The 22,894-nt window shown below is 51.4% G+C and overlaps 3 protein-coding genes across 4 annotated transcripts; 1 reads left to right on the forward strand and 2 right to left on the reverse strand.

The window, feature by feature from the left end:
- Positions 1–1,967: 1,967 nt before the first annotated feature.
- Positions 1,968–6,132, reverse strand: ZNF576 (zinc finger protein 576). Its single transcript, XM_045531543.1, has 3 exons — positions 5,780–6,132; positions 5,329–5,429; positions 1,968–3,895 (listed from the first exon to the last, which is right to left on the reverse strand). Exons 1-3 carry the CDS (start codon positions 5,806–5,808, stop codon positions 3,468–3,470), a joined length of 558 nt encoding a protein of 185 aa, XP_045387499.1. The 5' UTR covers positions 5,809–6,132; the 3' UTR covers positions 1,968–3,467.
- A 241-nt stretch (positions 6,133–6,373) lies between these two features.
- On the forward strand, positions 6,374–14,356 carry IRGQ (immunity related GTPase Q). 2 transcript variants are annotated; one of them, XM_045531546.1, is made up of 3 exons: positions 6,374–6,530; positions 6,814–7,345; positions 9,064–14,356. In XM_045531546.1, exons 2-3 carry the CDS (start codon positions 6,816–6,818, stop codon positions 10,400–10,402), a joined length of 1,869 nt encoding a protein of 622 aa, XP_045387502.1. In that variant the 5' UTR covers positions 6,374–6,530; positions 6,814–6,815; the 3' UTR covers positions 10,403–14,356. The 2 variants fall into 2 exon arrangements, with proteins under 2 accessions (XP_045387502.1, XP_045387501.1); XM_045531545.1 differs by having other exon boundaries at positions 6,405–6,534.
- A 3,185-nt stretch (positions 14,357–17,541) lies between these two features.
- Positions 17,542–21,856, reverse strand: LOC123624022 (phospholipase A2 inhibitor and LY6/PLAUR domain containing). Its single transcript, XM_045531547.1, has 5 exons — positions 21,715–21,856; positions 20,545–20,661; positions 18,336–18,488; positions 17,966–18,109; positions 17,542–17,779 (listed from the first exon to the last, which is right to left on the reverse strand). Exons 1-5 carry the CDS (start codon positions 21,782–21,784, stop codon positions 17,625–17,627), a joined length of 639 nt encoding a protein of 212 aa, XP_045387503.1. The 5' UTR covers positions 21,785–21,856; the 3' UTR covers positions 17,542–17,624.
- Between the last annotated feature and the right edge of the window lie 1,038 nt (positions 21,857–22,894).

The raw sequence follows: 22,894 nt of genomic DNA on the forward strand, positions 1-22,894 counted from the left end.
TAATCCAGAAATTAAAGTGTGCAAGAATCCACTCCCACGCTAGGACTGACTAGGATACAAAAAAAAAAAAAGTGAGGTTACCAGAAACCAGTAGGAGCTGGAGGACAAGCCATGCACAGCTGGTGCAGGGACTAGTGAAGTGACAAGGTGCCATGTGGCTGGGGCTTAAACCTCAAGGAGGCATAGTGCCTCCTGTGCTAGAGACTGAGCTGCTGCTGGAGCAGTTTTTTGAGCAGGAGCCCAAGGCAAGGCGAGTCCCTTCTCCCCCTCCCGTCCTTCCATTCTGCCCGTACCTTTCATGAGTGAGTCTGGCAAACACAGTTTGCAGAAAGCCCCTCACGGAGCTGCATGATGGATGGATAATTCTCTACATCTGTGCTTACAAATCCCTGTCCTATGGCAGAAGATTTCTAAACCATTATCATGCTTATCCATGTGCTGTGGTTTGAATGTGTGCTCCCAGCAGTCATATGTTGGGAACCTAAATATGAAGTCTTCAGCTTGAGGCTGAGAAACACTAGGTTAACCGACAGGCACGGTCAACAAGTATTTTTTGAACCTCCTGCTAAGCACTGTTCTAGGTACTGAGGATGAAGCAGTGAGGGAGACACGATACTTCTTTGCCCTCAGGAGCTTGGATTCCATGTAAGGACACAAAAATAACCACATCAATGGAAGTGTGATAATTCCAGGTGCTGAAGAGTGGCAGGAAGAAAATAAATCAGAACAAGGGTTGGCAGAGCTCCTTTAGCCAAGCAGTGTGGAGACCTGAATAATAGAGGCAGACTTGCAAGGTCTGGGGTAAGGGCACTGCAGAGGGAACGGGAAGTGCAAAGGCCCTGAGGCAGAAGCCAGCCTGGCATGTGTGGCTGGAGTATAGTGAAGAAGGTAGAGCAAGGAAGGGGTTGAGATTCCTTAGTGGGCTGGGGCCCAGTCATTGGTGGGGTTTGCGGGCCTGAATAAGGTCTTTGGATGTTTATGGGATGTCATTGGAGGGTTTTAAATGAGTGATGTGAGCTGATTTATATAACGTGGGATCTGTGGTAGAGAGGCTGGCGGGGGCAGTAGTGGGAGCAACAGCAGTTAGGAGACCAGGGCTATAGCTGGGGTGACAAGCAGTCAGACTCAAGCAGAGTGCACAGGTTAGCAATATGATGGCAGTTGTGCAGATTGGGGCTGCAGGAGTCACACTGACCCATTTTGAGATTTCCATTTGTCATCCATGGGGCTGTATCTCATGTCTGGGGTTTGGGCTGGAGGTAGAGATTTGGAAGTCACCAGGGATGCTATTTAAAGTCTTGGGAATCTATGACATCTGGGGACTATAGAGAGAACTGGAAGCCTAGGGTGTGCTTAGGCAGGCTGCCAACTATCTCAGGAGAGCATGTGGGATTAGATTTGGGATTAGGGAAGCCACCGTGGTGGGGCGGGGAACATCTGGTCAGGAACTTCTGGGCTTTCACCAGGAATCAGAGGAAATACTTGGCTTTGGTGAAGTTGGTATCTTGGAAAAAAGTGATGGCCAACTGACTACACAGTTTCCCCATACATTACCCCAGCAAAGAGATCCAAGCTAGCCCTGCCCCAAATCCTGCACACAGACAGACAGACAGACACACACACACACACACCCTGGCAAAGGTAATATTTCCAGGGTGGGATCCCTGCTTCCAGACTCTGAGTAGTATGTCTATCAATTAGACAAGAGGTCAGCAAACTTTTACTGTAAAGGGCTAGACAGTAACAGTTTTAGTCTTTGTGGGCCATAAGAGCTCTGTTGCAACTACTCAAATCTGCTGTTATACGTAAAAGCAGCCATAGACAATACATAAGTGAATGAGCATTTCTGTGTTCCAATAAAACTTTATTTGCAAAACCAGGCAGCAGGCTAGATTTTGGCCATAATTTGCAGACCCCTGCCTTAGGCTGTAAATTCTGCTGCATGTGACAGAGACCGAAAATAATGGTGGCTTGAATAAGACAGAGATTTATTTTTTTCTTACATAGCAGTATGGAAGTAGGCTGGTATGGTGGCTCTGCTCCATGAAGTTGACCAGAGACCCAGGCTCCTGCTGTCTTGTTGCTCTGCCATGCCACGTGTTGCTCTTGTCCTCATGGTCCAAGAAGGCTGGATACCACATCCATATTCCAGTTAGAAAGGTAGAGGAAAGGCATGTCCCTTTCCCAAGCTCGAGGAGCCTACTCAGAAATTTAGCCAGAACTCCAGCCACATCTAGCTGCAAGGGAATCTGGGAGATGTAGTCTTTTAGCTACCACGTGCCTAGCTAAAAATTGGGAGACAGCTGTCAGTCTCTACTACTTCCACCCCAGCTGTAGGCTTTAAGAACATCCCTCAATTCAAACAGTGTGAGCATTGTATGCAGGGCATCAGCCACTGACTCTAGGGGCAGGGCAGGTAACGTAAGGGAGTAAAGCTGGCCTGGTGGGACTCATCTCCAGTCTGAGGGTGACACTGCTCAGCTCCAGCTTGCTGTAGCTTTTGCCCTGCCCCTGCTGACAATGTAAGCCTGGGTTGGGCCTTTCAAGAGAGCTGAAAATAGGATCTTAACAGAAAAAATCTCCCAGTGTTGGCCAAATAGAACACGAAACAGAAGGTATCTCTGTTTGATTCCAAACCAGTTTCCCCACAAGGCTAGGCCAACTCTGTCCTGAGCTGCCCCCCCTCCCACACCCTTCTGTTCTCTGGAAAGTCCCACTCAAAAGCCAGAGCTTCCTGCTTAGATATTTTAATATGGATGTTTCTGTTTTTAGGTACTATTTCTGTTAGTTTATTCATGTCATCTCACCTACATGTATAAAAAATATTCCATGACTTAGAATGATACACAGAATTATTTAAATGGGGCACGACTTATCCGAGAGGCTAGTGCCATCCAATGCCACAGCCCCTCTTTGAGTGGAGAAGGCTGGCAGGGGGTGGGAAGAAGACAAGGACTCAAATTACAACCCCCACTTGATTTAGGGTCCAGCTTCCGACTTGCTACTCCACCCCCAAAGGCCCATGTTGGTCGGTGTCTGGAACTCCCAGGAGACATTACAGGCCAGCAACACCTCGCCTTCCCTGCCCCCACTTCAGGCACAGATCCAGGGCAATTTGGTCCTGTACCCCATGACATCCATCTGGGAAGCATTAAATGTGATGACACAATCTGCAGCTAGTTATTTAATTGGGAATGAGGGAGATACGAATCATTTTTCCCTCTCGCTCTCTTTCTTGCCCGTTGTTTTTGAAACAAAAGATTTCAGTTTCCCTAAAGACCCTGCGTCCTCCAAAGACTGAAGCTCTAAATGAGAATCTTTTGGGTCCTATTAATCAGAGAGCTCTCTGCTTTCCCAAGGAGGGAAGAAAATCCCTCCAAGGCCCCCGGAGTTCCTGTGCCCCATATCATGGTGGGTCCTACCAGCCACAGAGTCCCTTATCACCGTGGAGAGGGCTCACGCTGCACTCAGAGCTCCCCCCGGGCATGCCGAATGTAGTGTTGATGCAGCCCTGCTTCCTGGGCAAAGTCCTGACCACACTCGGTGCAGGCAAAGGTACCAGGCCGGGCGCGGGCCTCGTGCACCTGGCGGTGCCGCCTCAGAGAAGCAGCCTGCCCAAAGGTCTTGCCACAGTCGGGACAAGGGAAGGTGGGCTGGGCAGCGGTGGGTGCAGCCGGCGGGGAGGGCCTCGTGGCTGGACCGTGGCCGCGCTGGTGGGCGATCAGGGCCTTGGAGGAGGGGAAGGAGCGGGCACAGGTGAAGCAGATGAAGAGGGCCCCCTGCAGCTTCTGGGCCACGAAGTCCGCTGGGTGCTCCCGCTTCATGTGACGCTCCTGGAACTTGGAATCTGCGAAGGTGATGAGGCAGCGGGTGCACTGCAGGGCCCCCAGGTGGCCTGAGGGATGTGGGGAGAGGTCGAGGGAGGCCAGCAGGAGTCTCTAGTACCTCTCCCGAGCCCCAGAATCATGCTAGCGATTAACATTGAGTGTGCTATGTGCTAGGCTCTATGCTAATGCTGGACAACAGTACAGAAGAACTGTCATTGGACTTATTTTACGGATGAGCAGACTGAGGCTTAAAGAGGTTAGGAATGAGGCTAGGAAATGAAATGGTAGAGCCAGGATTGGACACGAGAGCATCTCCCTGTCCAACAGAGTGGTATGGTGATTAGAACACAGCCTTTGAGTCCAGGCTGCCTGGGATTGAATCCCGGCTCCACCACTTCCTAGGCAATTACAACAATTTCCTCATCTGGAAAATGGGATAATAAGTTAATTTGTGTAAGTGCTTAAACAGTACTATCCAGTGGTTTTCAGTTATTACTACCGAGACAGAGAAAAGCAGCCTGACATCTGGGGTCTGGCCTGGCACTCACAGCTAGGCCTTGGTGTTCTTGGTGTTTATGTTGAACATAAACAATTTCACAGAATGTTAACGACAGACAAGGCCATGCTGTGACTAATCAAGAAAACAAGACTATATCATAATAATGCCTGAACATAGAAAAAACTGTCATGACAGTTGTCCAAGCCTGAAAAATGACCAAACACCCCCTATCCTGGCTAATGTGAACCAACTGCTGCTGCTTAATCAGCCACAGCATTAGCCTCGCTTTTCTCCTCCCTCCTCCTGGATACGGTTTATTAAGATAGCGAATCATGGAATTGCTCCTGCTTTCTGGCAGCATCCAATCCAGAGCCAAACCCTTTCTTTGAACCCTCCCCCAAATTGCCTCACACAAGCCTTAATCCTATAAGTCACTTTTAACACTCTTACTGAGACACCCCAGAGTTCCCCCATGGTGTGTTCTTCATTGCAATAAGCCCAACTTGTTCAACTACAGGTGTGTTCTTGGGGGTCTCTCACTAGAGGCATTGACACCATCTCTGTTACAAATACTTCCCTCTGCCTCAGTTCCCTCATCTTAAGTGATAATACCAATTTCATAGGGTCAATTATTAGAAGGACTGAATGAGACAATGTTAAACTCATTCATAATATGAATGCACCCCCCACATAATAAACAGTAGGAGATGTTTCTATTATATGTCAAACTGCCAACTTTCCCAGTCACAGCTCCAACCCAGTCCTCTCCCGGAAGCCACCCTCTCCCTCTGAACTGCACCCATCCCTGCTTAGGTGGCCACAGCAGGGTGAGTACATCTGAGAGTAACAGGAGTGAGGAAAGGTAGGGCAGCTCGGGGCCTTTATAGTCCCTTCCCAACAGGCAAGGCCCCTGCAGCGCCTTGGACATTGAAATGCCATAGACTTTTTCAGCATCAGCTCCTGCACCCAGCCCTCCCTAGCCAGCCAGCTGTCTGTACTCACAGATGCTGTCTCCTGGACTTCGGGGGCTCCTCTCATTGGGTGAATCCTGCTGCTCCATGGGCTCTTCAGGGTGTGGGTCCTCCATGGTGACTGGGACCCCTCTGGTCAAGAGAGGAGCATGCACGAGTGAAGCCACTCATCTGTCAGAAGCCTTAAACGGCATGCTAATTCTATGACCTTTGATGTCTGATGTCGACAGAGGCTGTCATTGCTAGCCTTTGACTCACTACGACATACCATCTCCTTGAACTCTATCTGATGGAGCTCTCACTAGAGAAACTTCAAACCTTCCAAATGCTTGGTCTCCCCAGATTGTGACTTCCCTAGAACCTCATCGCCCGTGTTATCTATGACCCCCTGCATCAAACTACCTCCCTGAATTCAGCGTGGGAGTCTTGATCTTTGACACCAGCTTCATCCCAAGTGTCTTGGGGCAGGTAATGGTACCCACCTTTTAGCTCGCTTCTTCCCGGGAGACATGCTTCTGTGACATCCTGTGACTTTCGTTCTACCCAGAGCCCCCGCCTCCCACGCACGCTTTCAGCAGCTGTGTTAAGCACTGCCTTTGGGTCCCTGCTGCTCGGGCTGGTCGCCCAGGCCTCTGCTTTTCTCCGTACAGCAGAGGGCTGCCTTTCGCTGCGCCTGTCAGTCGCTCGCCACAGCGCCGCCACGCACAGGAAAGTAGCGGAGGGCCCACCGAGTCTCAGGGTCCCCGTGGTTTCCGCGCCCTTTCGCTTGATGAGCCTGTCAAAGGTGACAGCCCGGACTGCCATCGGTAGTAGTAGAGTCGTGCTAACCGGGTCCTCAAAATAAGGGGCGGGGGTGGGTGGGTCCTTCTCTGCACTACGGTGCGTTATGATGACGTCACCACCGACCCGTGCCGTACAAACCTAAGCTCATTGCGCAAGTATGGGTAAGCGCGCAGGCGCTGTGACTCTCTCATTGTTCGAGGCTCTGCGACAGCTGAAGCTGGGCGCGTGCGCACTTCGGCCGTTCTGCGCAGGCGCTGCGAAGCTTCCAAGACACACCCCCTCGTAGAGGGAGTGACATCAGGTTATAGCCACCAGCACGCTTCCCCTCATCCCTAAATCTCGGCGGTCTTGCCTCTTCGGCCTCCGTCCGCCGGATCCCAGGGGCGGGGCTTCTCGGTGGCACACCGGCCGCCACCAACTACTCTCCCGGCTCTGTCGGCTCTTTGCTCGGTCGGTGAGTTGGAAGCGGGGAGGGATGATGGATTGGAGGCGAGATTTCTGAGTCTTTGAAGCAGAAAGGGAACGCGTGCATCCAGAAAGGGGCCGGAAAGAACGCCTGGGTCCCTGGAGAGTAGGGCCTGGGCACTGGATTTCTAGATCCTGGAGTGGCGCCCGAGAATAAAAGAAGGGGGCAGGGTGTAGAACTAAAGCCTCGGTGTAGAGTGGGGCGGCTAGGAAAGAAAAAGCCTGGATGATCCCTGACCCGGGTCTTCTCCACCCTCTTGCTTTCCAGCTATGCCTCCGCCACAGGGTGACGTGACCGCCTTGTTCCTGGGGCCTCCGGGCACGGGGAAGTCTGCGCTGATCTCAGCGCTGTGCGACAAGGATGTCGAGACGTTGGAGGCCCCCGAGGGACGGCCAGACTCCAGGGTCCCCAGCCTGAGAGCCGCTGGCCCAGGCCTCTTTCTGGGCGAGCTGAGCTGCCCACCCGCAGAGCCAGGGCCCTGGGCGGCGGAGGCCAACGTGTTGGTACTGGTGCTACCTGGACCCGAAGGGAACGGGGAGCCCTTGCCCCCAGCGCTGGGAGAGGCAGCGCGGGCTGCCCTGGCCCGAGGGACCCCGCTCCTGGCTGTGCGGAACCTCCGTCCTGGGGATTCACAAAATGACGCCCAGGCCCGGGATCAGACAGCAGCTCTGCTGGATAGAGCGGGGTTAGGAGCCGCTGCTCTCTTCGTGCTGCGGTTAGACTACGGCAGCAGTGAAGGCTGCGAGGAGCTAGAGCGCCTGCGGGCGGCGCTGCAGAGCCAGGCGGAGGCACTGCAGGGGTGAGCTCGGGGTTTGTTGGGCTGGGGAAGCTTGGTCCTTTAGTCTAGACCCCATCCCCCTAAGATGCTCTTTGAAGTCCAAGAGACCACACCCCCAGTGAGCTTGGGGCGAGGCTTAACTTGACATCTGCGGAGGCCCTGCTTGGTGGTTCAGGCCTGCCCCTCAGCACAGATTTTGAGGGCAGGGAAACTCTACCCCACGTGAGCCCTCCATGCTTAATCCTTTTTTATCCTCTAGGACCCACCCTAGCCAAGTGTCAAGTGGAGGTCCCGACCTATTGTCAGGGCCCCCACCTCTAATGGGAGCTCTGAAGTCCCCCTGCTCTCAAGCAAGAATTCTAGGAGAGGCCCAGATCGGTCTCCCAAATACTGCCCCCAGACAAAATTTTGAAGGAGGGCGGCTCCTTCTTTCCACACAAGTTTGTGTTCCTCTCTACTTCGATTTAACCTGAAAACTCGAATACTTTTTTTTTTTTACACATTCAGAGAAACTCTAGAAACTGTAGTAACGAATTATAGAAATAATCTCTGAAAGTATGAAATTATAGTCTTTGAAGACTTGAATTCTTGAGCCCTTCGGTCTTCCCTACCATCAGCTAGTTTCTCTAGCGACCCCAGTTGCCCTAAAGCCACACCCTCAATGAGTTTTATTTTTCTGAGTTTTTCCCCCCTTCCTTTTCTCCAGTCCCTTTGCTTTTCTGTGCCCACTTGCTAGCTGCCTCCTGAGTTTTCTCTCCAAACTGCCAGCCACCTCATTTTATAGACGTCAAAATGAGTCTCAGATTGGGTCACCCTCTTGTCTAGGTCCAATGCTCACATTTTTCCCTTAGCCTCACCTTAGCCACGTCTCCTTGGTAAGAACTAGTAGATGAGACTTCTCGCCTCACCTGCCCTCCTTAAGTCCAGCCTCAAGAAAGAGGACCCTTGGAGCCCTTGCCCATTCTCAACTTCGACTTGTTTTGTTTTTTTGTTTGTTTGTTTGTTTGTTTTTTTGAGACAGAGTCTTGCTCTGTTGCCTTGGCTAGAGTGCTGTGGCGTCAGGCTAGCTCACAGCAACCTCAAACTCCTGGGCTCAAGCAATCCTCCTGCCTCAGCCTCCTGAGTAGCTGGGACTACAGGCATGTGCCACCATGCCCGGCTAACTTTTTGTATATATGTTTTTAGTTATCCAGCTAATTTCATTCTATTTTTAGTAGAGGCGGGGTCTCAATCTTGCTCAGGCTGGTCTTGAACTCTTGACCTTGAGCGATCCTCCCGCCTCGGCCTCCCAGAGTGCTAGGATTACAGGCGTGAGCTACCCTCCCAAAGTGCTAGGATTATAGGCGTGAGCCACCACGCCCGGCCAACTTTCATCTTTCTGCAATAGCAATACAGTTGCTATTCTGTCTTTGCTCTAAGGCCCATCTGTGACCTTTGTCCCGCCCAGCATGGCCTTTTCTTAATCTGGCAGACCCTTGGAAAAGCCTTGGTCCCAAAGACTGTATTCCTAGGAAGTCTTATCCTGGTGCCCATTTTTGGCTCTGTTGGAAATCTGACCTCAAGTCCACCCACCCAGCAACTTCGCTGCTTTAAGCCCTTCCCTTATCTTCATAGCTCCGCCCCACCTGCTTTCTAACTATCATGCCCTCAGTATGGCACCCACCCTTTCCTGTTCCTGCCTCACTCCCGGATTATCCCGAAAGTTCCACCCTTGACCCCATCCCTCCCTGACCCCGCAGGTTCCTGCCACCGGCCCAGGATGGTTTTGAGGTCCTGGGCGCTGCAGAATTGGAAGCTGTACGAGAGGCCTTTGAGACTGGTGGCCTGGAGGCGGCGCTGTCGTGGGTGCGTGCAGGCTTGGAGCGCCTGGGCAGCGCGCGCCTGGATCTGGCTGTGGCCGGCACTGCTGACATGGGCCTTGTCCTGAACGTGCTGCTTGGATTGGATCCTGGCGACCCAGGTGCTGTGCCTGCTTCTGTGCCCACGAAGCCCACTCCCTTCCCAGCCCCAGAGCGCCCCAATGTGGTGCTCTGGACTGTGCCTCTGGGCCCTGCGGGCACTACCACTGTCGCCTCTCACCTGATGCACTACGACGCCCTCATCCTCGTCACCCCTGGGGCCCCCGCCGAGAAGGATTGGGCCCAGGTCCGGGCCTTGGTGCCACCAGATGCGCCACTTGTCTGCGTGAGAACAGACGGCGAGGGCGAGGATCCAGAGCCTCTGGAAGAAGAGGACGCAGTGGAGAAGCCCAGCAGCAAGAGCTCAGAGCAAGCAGGCAGAGGTGGGTCGGAAAGTGCCCCCAGTGCGGGAAGGGAGAAGCGTGGCACTGGATTGCAGAAAGCAGGCAGTGGGGAAGGCTCTGAGAAAGCTGTCAGCGGGAGTGTGCAGCAGATTGTCGTTGGCGCAAAGAAGTCAGGCAGTGGGGACTCAGATCCCGCAGCAGCGTTGAGCCCGGAGGATGAGACCTGGGAGGTGCTAGAGGAGTCGCCGCCACCAGTGTTCCCTCTGCGTGCAAGCGGACTCCCGGGGCTGTGCGAATGGCTGCAGCGAGCGCTCCCCCCAGCCCAGGCGGGGGCGCTGTTGCTGGCGCTGCCGCCGGCGTCTGTCAGTGCTGCCCGGAAGAAGGCTGCGGCGCTCCGGGCCGGCGCGTGGAGGCCGGCTCTGCTGGCTAGCTTGGCGGCAGCAGCGGCACCAGTTCCAGGGCTGGGCTGGGCATGCGACGTGGCCCTTCTGCGGGGTCAGCTGGCAGAGTGGCGGCGGGCAATGGGACTGGAACCCGGGGCGCTGGCACGACGTGAGCGTGCCCTAGGCCTGGCTCCTGGGGAGCTGGCAGCGCGTGCGCATTTCCCAGGCCCAGTGACACGCACGGAGGTGGAAGCCAGGCTGGGTGCCTGGGCTGGAGAGGGCACTGCAGGGGGTGCAGCCCTTGGCGCACTCTCCTTCCTGTGGCCTGCGGGTGGCGCGGCAGCGACAGGTGGCCTGGGCTACCGCGCCGCTCACGGTGTCCTCTTGCAGGCGCTCGAGGAAATGCTGGCAGATGCTGAGGCTGTGCTGGCACCGCCTGAGCCTGCCCAGTGAGAGGTGGGATGGGGGCCGGGCTTCCCCAAGTCCCACTTAGGGGAGAGGGGGGTTGGGAGGCCAGACTCTGGCATGGGACGCCCGGGCCTCTGAGCTAAGACTGGGGAGCCGCTACTCAGAATCCTGGGTGCTTGAAGGGCATGTGGCTCTGGCTTCTATTGGCACGTGTGGCTTCTAATCAGCGGAATTCGTGGTTCCTGAAGGGGAATAGAGTTTGGGGGACAGGACTCCTGACTTCCCTGGGAACCAGGAGACATGACATCCAGTCTCTTGTGTCCTGAAGGGAGTTGGCCTGAACTCTAGAAGTGGGTGTGTCTTAGCCGCATAGAGAATAGAAACAGGTTATTGGATGTCTAGCCCTCCAGTAGAGAGAAGGTAGAAGCCCTGTTTCCTAATGTTGGGGGGGGGGGTCCATCACTAGGACCTGAACTCCAGTATGGGGGAAAAGGCCTGCACACAGCCTCCCAGGTCTCCAAGGGGCAGTAGCTTTTGAATCTTTATTGCAGGGTCTCCAGGATTTCAGACTCCTGGCTCCCAAGAAGGCTGTGGACCTTGGTTCCTAGTTCTTGGGTGGTGGGAGGTCTGCATCTGGAGGAGGCATCAAGGGGCTTGTGGGGAAATGCTGGAGACCTCTTGATTTCTTGTAGGGGGTAGAAGGGTGTCCACTGTTCTCCAGAGGTCTGGTTGTGGGGAGGATGGTCCCACAAAAAATGAGAGGGAATAAGAGATTTGGACATGGTGGGCTCTGGGGTTGCCAGGGACCAGGACTGAGGCTTTCTGGGCGTGGAAGGGCAGGAAACTATACCTCAGAAATTATTTCCCACAAACCTTATATTTGGATCCTCACAACTGCCTCTCTGAGTTTGGGAAAGGATATGACCACCTTCATTTTATAGGTGCTGGGTGATTCATGGGTCTCTAGGGGAGTATGTTCCTCTGCCCCTCTTTCCTTTGGGTGTTTCTATCTTTTAATCTTAGTTTCTAATGTCATTAAACCATAATCCATTCTGGCCTTGGTGTTTTGTGCACCTGCCTTTTTAGAAATCAGCCGTACTGTTGCACTAGTCCAAACATTTCTGTGTGGCTACCTCAGGTGTTCCCAAGAGGCTTTGCCTTCTAGTGTACACAGAGGGTGCTGCAGTGAGCAAGGGTCCCACAGAATGGCTGGGCAGGCATTACAGCCCATGGGAATGTGCCAGAAGTGAGGCAAAGGCAGAAACCACAGTACCTGGAATGTTCTAGGGTGCCAGCTCCATGTAGGGAAAAAGCTGTAGGTTATGGAATTCTTCAGTGTCAAAAACAGAAAAGGAGGTCCTTAGATGCCATGGAGTAGAATTTCTTTTGTAATAGGTGGGGAAAGCGAGTCCAGAGAGGTTAGGCTTGAGACCTAGCAGCACACAGCAAGGCCCTATGGATCTGTTCCCTGTGTGTCTGCCTCATTGCCTGCCCCTTCCCATTCCCAACCAGCCTGATGGGTCTTCCTTCTCCTGCTTGAGTGGACCACCTTGAGTCCTGCCCCGGGACCTTTGCACTTGCTGTTCTCTTTCCTACAGTGCTCTACCCTCACAACCTCCCAGGACTGGCTCCTTGTCAATCAGATCTTAGCTCCAATATCCCCCCAGAGAGGCCTTCCCTGACCACCCTAACTGAAGTAGCTCATACGTCCCCATCCCCATTGTTCATCTGGCCAGTCGATTTTCCTTGTAGCAATTATTGTTATCAAAAATGACCTTATTTATTTATTTACCTATTTATTGGTTATTGCCCCTTGCCTGTCTTCTTCTCTGGTATACTCCCAGCACCTAGAACAGTAGGTGCCTGACACATAATAGGTGCTTAGTAAATATTTGTTATTTTAATTCATTGATCAGTGGCAGAATCATACTGGAATTTAGATTGTCGGCCTCTTGCCACGATCAGAAAAAGGAGTGAGATGGGGAGAAACAGGCATTTAATGGGAGAGAATGCCTGTCTGAGGTCAAGGAACCTAGGAAGCAGGCATGGCTTTGCTGCTGCCACTCCGTGTGACTTGGATCAGTGCCTTATTTTCCTGTCTGTGAAATGAAAGGGCTGGACAAGAACCATAAATTCTTCTGAGATCCTATTTCCCTTGACAGCTGAAGACCAGGGTAACTGATCCGAGGGGCAGATACTTGAGGGACAATGGTACCCCTATGTCCAGCTTGAACTCCCACCACTGACACGGTTTGTCCCATCAAAGTTGAGATAGCATTTGGCTCTCTACTGAATGGCTCCAGGGACCCTGTCCTCCCAGCTCACTCAGCCTTAGGGGAATGGTATCATGCACATCTGTAATACCCAGTACACCCCTTTGTCTACCCCTCAGTCTAGCGTTCAAGCCCCTCAGTCAAGCGTGGCAGAGCAGCGCTGTCCCATGAAAACAATGCAAGCCATGGATGTAATTTCAAATTTTCTAGTAGTCATATTAAAAAAATAAAAGGACACAAATTAAACTCACTTTAATATGTTTTACTTAATATGTCCAAAATGTTATCATTTTTGCACGTGATCAATATTTTTTAAATTAATGTGTTACTTTATATCCTTTCCTGCTATGTCTTCAGAACCTGGTGTATATTTTACACTTACACTACATCTCAATTCAAATGATAAATTTTCAAGTAGAATTGCGTGACCTCCATTTAGATTTCCTAAAATCCATATTCGGAGAAGTAGATTCAAATGCCCAGTTGTCCCAATTTTATTTAGTAGTTTTCCAATAACTGAAGGAGTATACATTTTTTAATTAGTTAAAAGTAAATAAAATTTAAAATTCAGTTTTTCAGTTGCACTAGCCACATTTCAAGTGCTCAGTAGCCACATGTGGTTAGTGGCTACAATAGCGGACCGTACAGATATAGAACACTTCCATTATCGCAGGAAACTCTTGTTAGTATAAGGTGGGGAACCAGCGGCCTTAGAGCCACACGTGGCCTTGTGGATCCTTGAGTGTGTCCTTTTGACTGAATCCAAATTTTAATAAGGGATTTGTCAATCAGATCTCAGCACTTGGGGATCTGGAGGGCCACATGTGCAGCAAATGGCGTCTACCTCCCAGGGTTATTGTGAGAATTCAGTGTATGAATGTACATATGTGCATGCTTGCACACACAACATACTGCATCCTTTCCTGAGAAGCCTGGCACGCTGGGAGCTCAAATGTGAGTCCTGTTGTCCCTGCCCACACACTCTCAGCCCCAGGCAGCACCAAGATGACTACTCTGGGCACCTTCTGTCCCACCCCCATGCCTTTGCTCACAACAGTGCCCCATTCCTTTTTCTGCCACTTTGAGACATCTCTGACTTGGTCGTGTCTGACATCTCTATGCTTCACTGCTCTAAATTCCTTCTGCCCTCATGTCAGCAGGAGAATCATGCCAGAGATCATATCTGAGAAAGCAAGACAATTGTGTTTGTGTGTGTCTGTGTTTGTTGAGGAGTGCTGGTTGTGCTTATATTATTGTATATTGGCACCCTTGAGTGTCACAACTACTTTTTGGGGTTGGTTGCCTTTTAAATCACGACTTTTTATGGGATTGACTTTTAGGCTTTGTGAAGGTGTAGGGTTGCTAGTGAGGCATATCTGTCTCTGGGAGCATTCAAGCAGAAAAGACTGACTCCCTTGGGGACAGATCACTGGCTGCCATTGGAGTGTGTCTACATAGCACCACAGAGCCGGAAGACCCTTGAAGGCAGGAATTCTGAGAAATGTATGGTGAATTTTGGTGTTGCCATCACCGGAAGCAGAATAGGCACAAAAAACTTGGGTCAGTGGATGAGACAACCTCATCACCGTAGCTGACTTTCCTACATTCTGGATAATGGCGGACAGACTTGTGTCCATTGTGGTGGAGAACCATGAAGAAAACATCAAGGATGTGGTTGGCCTGTGGTGCTTTTTGGTGGAAAAAATAAAAATGAATGGAAATTCTATTGTGTGTCTATTCTTTTTGGGTTTGAAGGGGAGAAAAAAGATGCTTGAGATTTTGACCAAGCTGCAACCCTGGACTTCTGGGTCTGAGGGAGGAGAAAGTTGGAGGCCCAGACTCCCTTGTCCTGGAATGGGAAGGATGGTGGGGAATCTGTCTAGGAAAAATTCCTTGGGCTGAGATCAAGTGTCTATCTGAGTTTTGCCACTTTGGAAGGGGTGCAGGTGGACTTAGTGACTCTTTAGACATCGGGAGTTTGTGATGGTAAAGCACCTTAGCTCTGGAACCATCTTGGCCCACAAATGCCCTCAATTTTTTCAGCCTTTCTGTAGCCATGCCCTTGGATTGTCCCCCTCATGCTAACTCTAGACTTGGCCATGTGATTTGTTTTGGTCCCTGGGACAACAGCAACCATGATACAAGCAGAGGCTTGAAAAGTGCTCATGCATTGGGCCATCCTCTCTTGCTGCCCTTGGGACCCCTACCATCACTGTCACATCAAGAAGCCCAGGCTAACCTCCTGGGTGATAAAGAGACACATGGCCCAATCATCCTTGACCCCCCAAACTCCCAACCCACAGCCAGCCAACTCTCTGAAACATAGCTGCCTAGCTCACTGGCACCTGAACCCAGCTGAGAGCAGCAGAACAGCCCAGCTGAACCCAAACCAAGATGCTGACCCATAGAATCATGAGCTAAATAAAAGATGATTGTTCTGAACCACCACATTTTGGAGTGGTTTGTTACTTAGCTAAAGATACTGATACAGACTTGTTCTTTCTCCGTGTGATGTGGTCTCTTTCTCCCCCTCAACATCACACAGTGATTAAAGTCTTAAGCTCTGCCACTTTTTAGCTGTGTGGCCTTCAATGTAATAGCCCTTCTTCTGAGCCTCAGATTTGTCTCCTGAAAATAGGGACGAGAATAATAGAGGCTGTCAGCTAGGGCTGTGAAGATAAAATGAGAAACAGCCTGTAAGAGGCCGTGGTGGTGATGTGTGCTGTTTATGAAGCATGTCCAGCTTTCTGGCTCTGATCGTGGGCAGAACTACACTTCTGGCCCCCAAGTGGTTGGGTGGGGCCATGCGACTAGCTCCATCCAGTGACTTGTAAATTCACTTCTGGGTTGTAGCATTTAATCGCCCATGTGATACTTTCCTGTGGCACAGAAATTGGCCACTGTAGAGTTGGTAGCTGCTGCTTTATGACTATAATGAGCAGAATGCCCTGTGCATGGTGCTATACATGAAGTTTAACCTTTTGTGAATGGGCACTCATGCAGCAAATATCTACTCCTCTCTCTCCCACTGGAAGGGGACTATATTCTCCTGCTCCATTGATGTTGGTTTGGCCATATGATTAATCAATAAAATGTTAGCAGACCTAACCTCAGCAAGGGCCTTAAATGCACTTGGCCCTGGGCACAATGGCTTGGGAGGCTAAGGCGGGAGAATCACATGAGGCCACATCACTTCTGGGTTGCAGCATTTAATCACCTGGGCAGCAGAGCAAGACCCCATCTCTAAAAATTAAAAAAAAATCAGCTGGCCTGGTGGTGCACGCTGTAGTCTCAGCTACTTGAAAGGCTGAGATAGGAGGATCACTTGAGCCCGGGAGGTTGAGGGTGCAGTGAGCTATGATCCTGCCACTGCACTCCAGCCTGCGATATAGAGTGAGACTCTATCTCTAAAAAATAAAGAAAGAAAGAAACTATGTTTTTCAAGCTGGGTAAAAAAGGAGTTAATTCTCCAAGAAGACATAACAATCCTTAACATATAAGCACTTAACAACAAAGCACTAAAGTATGTGAGGCAAGAACTAATAGAACTGCTAGGAAAAAATAGATGAATCCAATAATATGCTTAGAGACTTTAACACCACTCTATCAATAATTGCCAAATCCAGGAGGCAGAATATCAGTAAAGATTCAATTGAAATGAGGAGCACCATCAATGAAATGAATCTAATTAACATTATAGAATACTTCATCCAAAAACAGCAGAGTACACTTTCTTCTCAAGCTCACATGGCGCATTCAGCAAGATACACCACATTCTGGGCCTATAAAACACACCTTAACAAATTTAAAAGAATAGATATTATAGAAAGTTTGTTCTCACACCACAATGGAATTAAGGTATAAATAAACAATAGAAAAGTAGCTGAAAAATCCCAAAATACTTGAAGATTAAACAATAACACGTGTCAAAACATCACAATTTAAAATATTTTTTTCTTTAGCAGAAGGTGACAAAAGAACAAATAAATAAAAACCAATAATTTTTTAAAAATACACTTGGCTTTTGTGTTCCTGTGATCTGCCATGAGAACATTTTCCAGGGAGCCACTAATCACAGAAGATTGTGTAATCCCAAAGAGGTGACCTGAATCCTCCTCCCAAACTGGAGCCAAACCAGCAAACCCTTAGGAAGAAGAATGGTTGTTATTACAAGTTTCAGTTTGGGAATGATGTTTTACACAGCACTATTGCAGTGTTAGTTGACTATTATGACATTATTATTTCAAACCACTGAGATTAGAGACTTGTTTGTTACTATAGCATCATCTAGTCTGTCCCAATTGATGTCAATGTTTAGCACCTGCCAACTAATCGCCACTCAGTAAATGGAAGCTATTATAATGATTACTATTTACTCAGACATACATATTGTCTCTAAAATCAGCAGTGTCTTAAATGTGCCAGGCACTCCATGCACTAAGTGCTTTTTAAATTGCCTTTCATTTGACCTTACAACAACCCTCTGAGGTTATAACTATTAATATCTACATTTTGTGGACATGAAAAATGGAGCAAAAAGAGGGAGAGGTTAATCAGGAAAGGTGATCAGACCTGAAGTCTATCATACTCAGGTTCAAATCAGGGCTCTGACATTTCCTAGCTGTTTGATCCAAAGCCAAGGCAAGTGACACCCACAATCTGTGCCTCAGTTTGTTCATCTATAAAGTGGGGATAATAATATAAACTTCATAGAGTTGTCGTGGTCATGAAATGAGCAATAGTATGAAAAACACTTAGCATAGGGACCTGGCAAGGAGCAATCCCTTAATAAAAGAGTCTTCCCTCTCCTCTTCAAAAAGAGGGGATTGTAAAAGAGATTAAGATCCCTACTGTCTGCATCCCACCTCCCCAAGATGTATCACATCACAAGGACTCAAGCTTGCTCTGTTAACTCCTTTAATCTACAGGCACGCGGGGAGCCGCAGGCTAAGGACAAACAGGGACTTCAGGCCACAGATATATTCCTCAGTTCTTCATTCAGCCCTGCCAGGGGGTTGGGGGGCTGGTAGGCAGTCTGCTCGGCGGAGGAAGTAGAGATAGGAGGCTGAGGGCACCTCCGCCCCAACCTTGGTGTGGCAGGCACTCTCTGTAGCACAGCCCCGAGTGGCGAATTTGGTGTTGAAGATACCTGGGAGGGAGATCTCAGATGGGAACCAGGGACTCCAGCCCCTTCTCCCTCATGACCCGGGAATCCTGGCCCGAACCACCTCCTCACCCGCTTCTCTAGAGCCCCTTCCTCCCCTGGAACCTAGAAGTTTGTGCCTTTAGTTCTGGGGTCCCTGTCCCCTCCTCCAGAGATCTAGGCATCCCTCACCAGCCTGCACATTGCCAGCGAAGTAGATGCAGTGGGTTTCTCGGCCAACACAGCGGGCTGCCTGGGTCCCTGGGCATGTCTCCTGGAAGGGTGCAATGCAGGCGGGGCACAGCAGGCCGTTCTCAGTACGATTGTTCTGGGGAGCTGAGGGTGAAGAGGAAGTGTAAGGTGAATAAGGATGTTTAAACCCTCCTCCCAAACTCCCCAAAACCCTGGGGAACACCAGGGTTGCTAATGGACGCTGCATTTTACAGGTAAGGAAACCGAGGCTCAGAGCAAGCAAGGTGCCTGCCCGATGTCCCAGCGCTGGTCAGTGGCGAGCCAGAGCACACCTCGCGGGCTCCTGGGGTCCAGATTAGCTGGCTCTTACCGGGAACGGAGCCACGGTTGCAGCCGTCACTCTGGCAGCAGTGCGCATTGGTCACCATGTAGTCCTTGGGGCTCATGGTGGTGGACACAAAACCAGAGTAGCAGTCGCTGAACTTCATACAGGCCTTGTAGGTGTTCACCGAGTGTTGGCCCTCTGTGGGGTGGGGGCAGGAGGAGGGGGCGCTGGCTGACCACTTCCTGGCCTCCACCCAGTGCCTCATGGGCTCTCCTAATCCTACACCTCCCCAAACCCGTAACTTCCTGGGGTGGTCTCTTTCAACCCCCTAATGCTACATCTCCTAGTCTCCCTGGTGTGTGGTCTGGAGTGGTTCATTAGGTAGCACTCCCTCCCGTTGCTATGGCCCCTAGTGTGGCCTTTGTGGTCCCCTGTAGCTCCCCATTGCCAACCCCCAGTGCCTTCCTGATGTGGTCCCTTCCACCCCTCCATCTCACCCCACAACCATCTTTCTCTCCCTGTCCTGCAAGACGAAGTCTTTTTCAGGCCACCTATGGCCACCCCCAAGCCTGTGTGACATGTTCTCTTCCAGCCTTCACAACTTTGCCCTCCTTGCCCCTCCCCCACAGTCTCTTCCAACAAACCCCAGGATGCTGCCCTCAAAACGCTTGTTCTCGCTCCAATTCTTCCGGTGTCACTCCCCAGACCTCCCATCAGACCTCGCATCGATGATGTCTTGCTGTCCCTCTTGGCCATTCCTGGGTCTTGTTTAAGGCGGTCCCCACCATGTGGTGATCTCCCCCAACCCAACTCAAAAGGTGACCTCTCTATATCCCGCTGAGGGGTGGTTTTTTCCCAGCTTCCTCTCCCACCTCCTCCAGGATCCGTTTCCCCCCATATGCCTAGAGAGATTTCTTCAAGCCTTTTGGGTCCTTCCCTCACCCGCCAACGTGCTGTAATCTTCTCTCCCACCTGCTTTTCACACCTCCTCCTGTCCGGATGGTTTCTTTTGGCACTCAAAGTTGCCCTTCATCTGTCGCAGCCCTCATTCCCTCCCCAGCCCCATCATCTCTCCTCTTGCAACTGGATTTGTTCCATTGCTCCTTTTCAAAATTTCACCCTCATCGTTTCTCAGGCCTGGCTGGACCTCTTTCTTTCTTCTTCTTCTTCTTCTTTTTTTTTTTTTTTTGAGAAAGAGTCTTGCTCTGTTGCCCGGGCTAGAGTGAGTGCCGTGGCGTCAGCCTAGCTTACAGCAACCTCAAACTCCTGGGCTTAAGTGATCTTCCTGCCTCAGCCTCCCCAGTAGCTGGGACTACAGGCATGCACCACCATGCCCGGCTAATTTTTTTCTATATATATTTTTTTAGTTGGCCAGATAATTTATATTTTTTAGTAGAGACGGGGTCTCACTATTGCTCAGGCTGGTCTCGAACTCCTGACCTTGAGCGATCCACCCGCCTCGGCCTCCCAGACTGCTAAGATTACAGGCGTGACCCACAGCGCCCGGCCCGGACCTCTTTCGTCTAAGTCACGTCCTCCTCCCCCTTCCCTTTTACTCACCAGCCTCCCCCTGCCCCATCTCTACTTCTCTTTAAGACGATGTGCTCCATCCCTCGGGGTTGTCTTCCCTGTCCTGTCCTGGGTGGTCCCTTTTCTGTCTCTCCCACCATCCCAACATCATCTCTCCTCCTGTCAGGAATGGTCTCACCTCTGATCACGTTCCCCCACTCCACACTCCAGCCCAGCCTCTTCCTTCTCTACCCCCACCTTTGCCTGGTAGATTCTTTTCCTCTATTTCGCTGTTCCCTCACTGCCCTTTCTCACCCTGCTCCTTCCTAAGAAAGTCTCTTATGTCTCACGCCCTCCTCCATGTTCCCTCTTTTTTTTTTTTTTGGTGTGGTTGGTTTGTTTGTTTTTGAGACAGTAGCCCCTGTCGCCCAGGCTAGAGTGCAGTGGTGGGATCATAGGTCACTGCAGCCTCAAATTCCTGAGCTCAAGCGATCCTCCTGCCTCAGCCTCCCAAAGTGCTGGGACTACAGGCGTGAGCCACCGCGCCGGGCCAACAGTGGTTTCTATCTCACCATTTAGTTCTCTTCCCTCCATCTCGGGATGGTCTTTTCCTCTTTCTTGCCCTCCTCTGATTTTCTTCCCACGCCCCACCCATCCTGAAAGCCGTAATGATCCCGCCTACCCGCCCCCCCCCGTGGGATCGTCTACTCTGAAGGTACGCCCGCCCCCCAGCCACGCCCCGTACTTGTGCTGGACTCCCCCACCAGGACCACGCACGCGTCCTTGCCAGCGTCGCACGTCTTCAGTTTTCCGCTGCACGTGGGCCCGGAGCCCTTACACACCTCACAGCTTAGTGGGCACCCTGCAGTGTAGAGGACGGGCTGTAGTCGTGGGTCGTGTAGTCTTGGGACCACGACTTTGACTTTGGAGTCCAGAGGGAGATGGGGGCAGGGAGATGGACTTTCGGGTCCCGAGGGAGGAAAGGACCGCGTCTCCCTGGCGTTTTACAGGCGGGGTATTGACCACTCCCCAGGGAACTGTCTAGAGCCTGACAAGGAAGCGGTGCTGATGCCCTCAAAGCTGCTTCCAGGGAGGGGAAGTGACTCCACCAAGAAGCCTGTTTACCTAATTACAAGGCTGGGGACTTTGGACGCCAGGGTCCTCCGAAAAAGCTCAGAGGCAGGGAGGGGTCAAGGTGAAGGTTTCCATGGACTTTTGTGAAACTTCAGGTCCAGCTGGTTCTTGGGTGTGGGACTCTCCTCCTTGCAGGTCTGGTAGACAGTAGGGCTCAGGCAGGGGTACCTGAGGCTGGGTCTGCATCCCAGGTCGAGGAGGGAGGGTGAGGACCAGGAGGACTGAGGGCGTAGACTCCTGATCCTATGAGAGGAGGCAACTACGGGCCCAGACACCAGGGTCCTAGGGAAAGTGAGGCTTGCCTGGACTCCCATGTCCAAGAGAGGAGGGGACTGCGGCGTGAACTCCTTAGAGTCCAGAGAGAAAGAAAATATCTCCCCCCTTTATCATTATTATTATTATTTTAGAGACTGAGTCCTACTATGTTGCCCAGGCTAGTCTTGCCATACCAGCTATTTTTTTGTTATTTTAAAAACATATTTCTCTTTCTAGTCATGCTTTCATCTGATTTCCTAGAATTCAGGTGTCTTATTTTGGGACCCTGACTAGGGGTCGGAGAATTCAACGCCCACAAAGCCCCCTCTCTCAGGGATCCAATCACATGAGCTTTTCTTTTCTTGGAACCCTAGGCTTTCTCTACCTTTACCTTCTGCCTCCTCCATGAACCTGAATTGCCAGGATGCCTCCCTTTCCCCCCTTGAGGACCTTGCTGAAGGCCCTCTCCCAATCCTTCCTTTCTTGAGGTCCCAGGAAGGAGTCCAGGGACCTCCTTGTCACTCACCGAGACCCAGGAGGGTGCAGAGCGTCATGAAAGCCAGCAGAAAGGTCCTTGGTCTTGTAGAGGAACTCATGTTGTGTGAACCTGTACTCCCGGGTCCCCAGCCCTTATATGAAGCCAAGGAGAGGCGGGTCTGGACCCACCTTCGCCCTGAGGTGAGAAATAGCTGAGGTCAGAGCCCAGGGTAGTCCTCTGTGGCTGTGGGTTGGGGAGGCAGAACCAGAATCCAAAAGGGACCTAGGCATCTTGTGTCCAGCCCCCTCCTCCACGGGGGACCCAGGAATCTAGACTTCCAGCCCTCTCTTCCATCAGGACCCAGAAGGTCACTTCCCTATTTTCTTATTTTCTCACCTTTCCACTACCCATTTTTTTCTTTTTCTCTTTTGTTGTTGTTTGTTGGGAGACCAAGGTCAGAATTGGGGCACTTGATTCCCTGCAGGTGCAGAGCAGCTGCAAGGACTGGGATCTCCGCTCCTTCTCTCTCTTCCCAAGGAGGCACCCAGCGTGGGTGGGCCCCCACCTGGGAGCGCCCAGCATGTCCAGGCTTGTCTTGCGGGGGCTGCGCGCCTCGTCTCCCTCCCCTTCTCTTTCACGTGCTTGGCTCACACTCCTTCTTCTGTGTTTGCGCTGTCTCCAGCTCAGACCCGCCCAAGGTTGCACCCCTGGTCTCGAGGGAACTGAACAGACGGGTGCCTGTCAGCGGCCAGAGGCAGGCGTGGTAGGAGACAGATGCCCACAGGTCATATATTGGGAAACTGAGGTATTTATGGACGCACTCTAGGCTGGGTGTCTGTGTGACTGTGTGGTTTGAATGCATGCTTTGTGTTTTATTTAGGACCTTGACTCACTCTCTCTTGGCCTCAGGCATAAGGCTGAGTGAGATCTGAGATGTTTTCTGTGTGTTAGGGAGGTGTAGGGGGAGATGGGGAAGAGTGTAGCCCCAGGAGCCAGTGGGGGAGATAACTGCCACTGCTGCGGTGGGATCCAGACTTCCAGTGAAAAAATTCATTCAGGTTTGCAGTTCTCCTGCTTTCTAGGTTTCAGTTTGGGCGGTGACTGCCTCGTCCAATGAGAATAGCGAATTCCTTCTAGCCGCCAATCCCGGAGGCCGCTCCTGTTGCTAGGCGCCCAGAAAGCAGGGTGTGGACGTCATCAGTAGGAGGGGCTAGAGAGTGGTGGAGCC

This window comes from Lemur catta, chromosome 19 (assembly GCF_020740605.2).
Source record: "Lemur catta isolate mLemCat1 chromosome 19, mLemCat1.pri, whole genome shotgun sequence".
NCBI lineage: Eukaryota > Metazoa > Chordata > Mammalia > Primates > Lemuridae > Lemur > Lemur catta.

Coding starts and splice junctions, on each gene's coding strand:
- ZNF576 (XM_045531543.1), bottom strand. CDS start 5,808: ATGTCTCCCGGGAAGAAGCGAGCTAAAAG. Junction 5,430..5,779: donor GGGAAGAAGCGAGCTAAAAG/GTGGGTACCATT, acceptor TCTCTTGACCAG/AGGGGTCCCAGTCACCATGG. Junction 3,896..5,328: donor AAGTCCAGGAGACAGCATCT/GTGAGTACAGAC, acceptor CACATCCCTCAG/GCCACCTGGGGGCCCTGCAG.
- LOC123624022 (XM_045531547.1), bottom strand. CDS start 21,784: ATGAGTTCCTCTACAAGACCAAGGACCTTTCTGCTGGCTTTCATGACG. Junction 18,489..20,544: donor GGTGGGGGAGTCCAGCACAA/GTACGGGGCGTG, acceptor CCCACCCCACAG/AGGGCCAACACTCGGTGAAC. Junction 17,780..17,965: donor CGCTGGCAATGTGCAGGCTG/GTGAGGGATGCC, acceptor TCTCCCTCCCAG/GTATCTTCAACACCAAATTC.
- IRGQ (XM_045531546.1), top strand. CDS start 6,816: ATGCCTCCGCCACAGGGTGACGTGACCGCCTTGTTCCTGGGGCCTCCG. Junction 7,346..9,063: donor CAGGCGGAGGCACTGCAGGG/GTGAGCTCGGGG, acceptor CTGACCCCGCAG/GTTCCTGCCACCGGCCCAGG.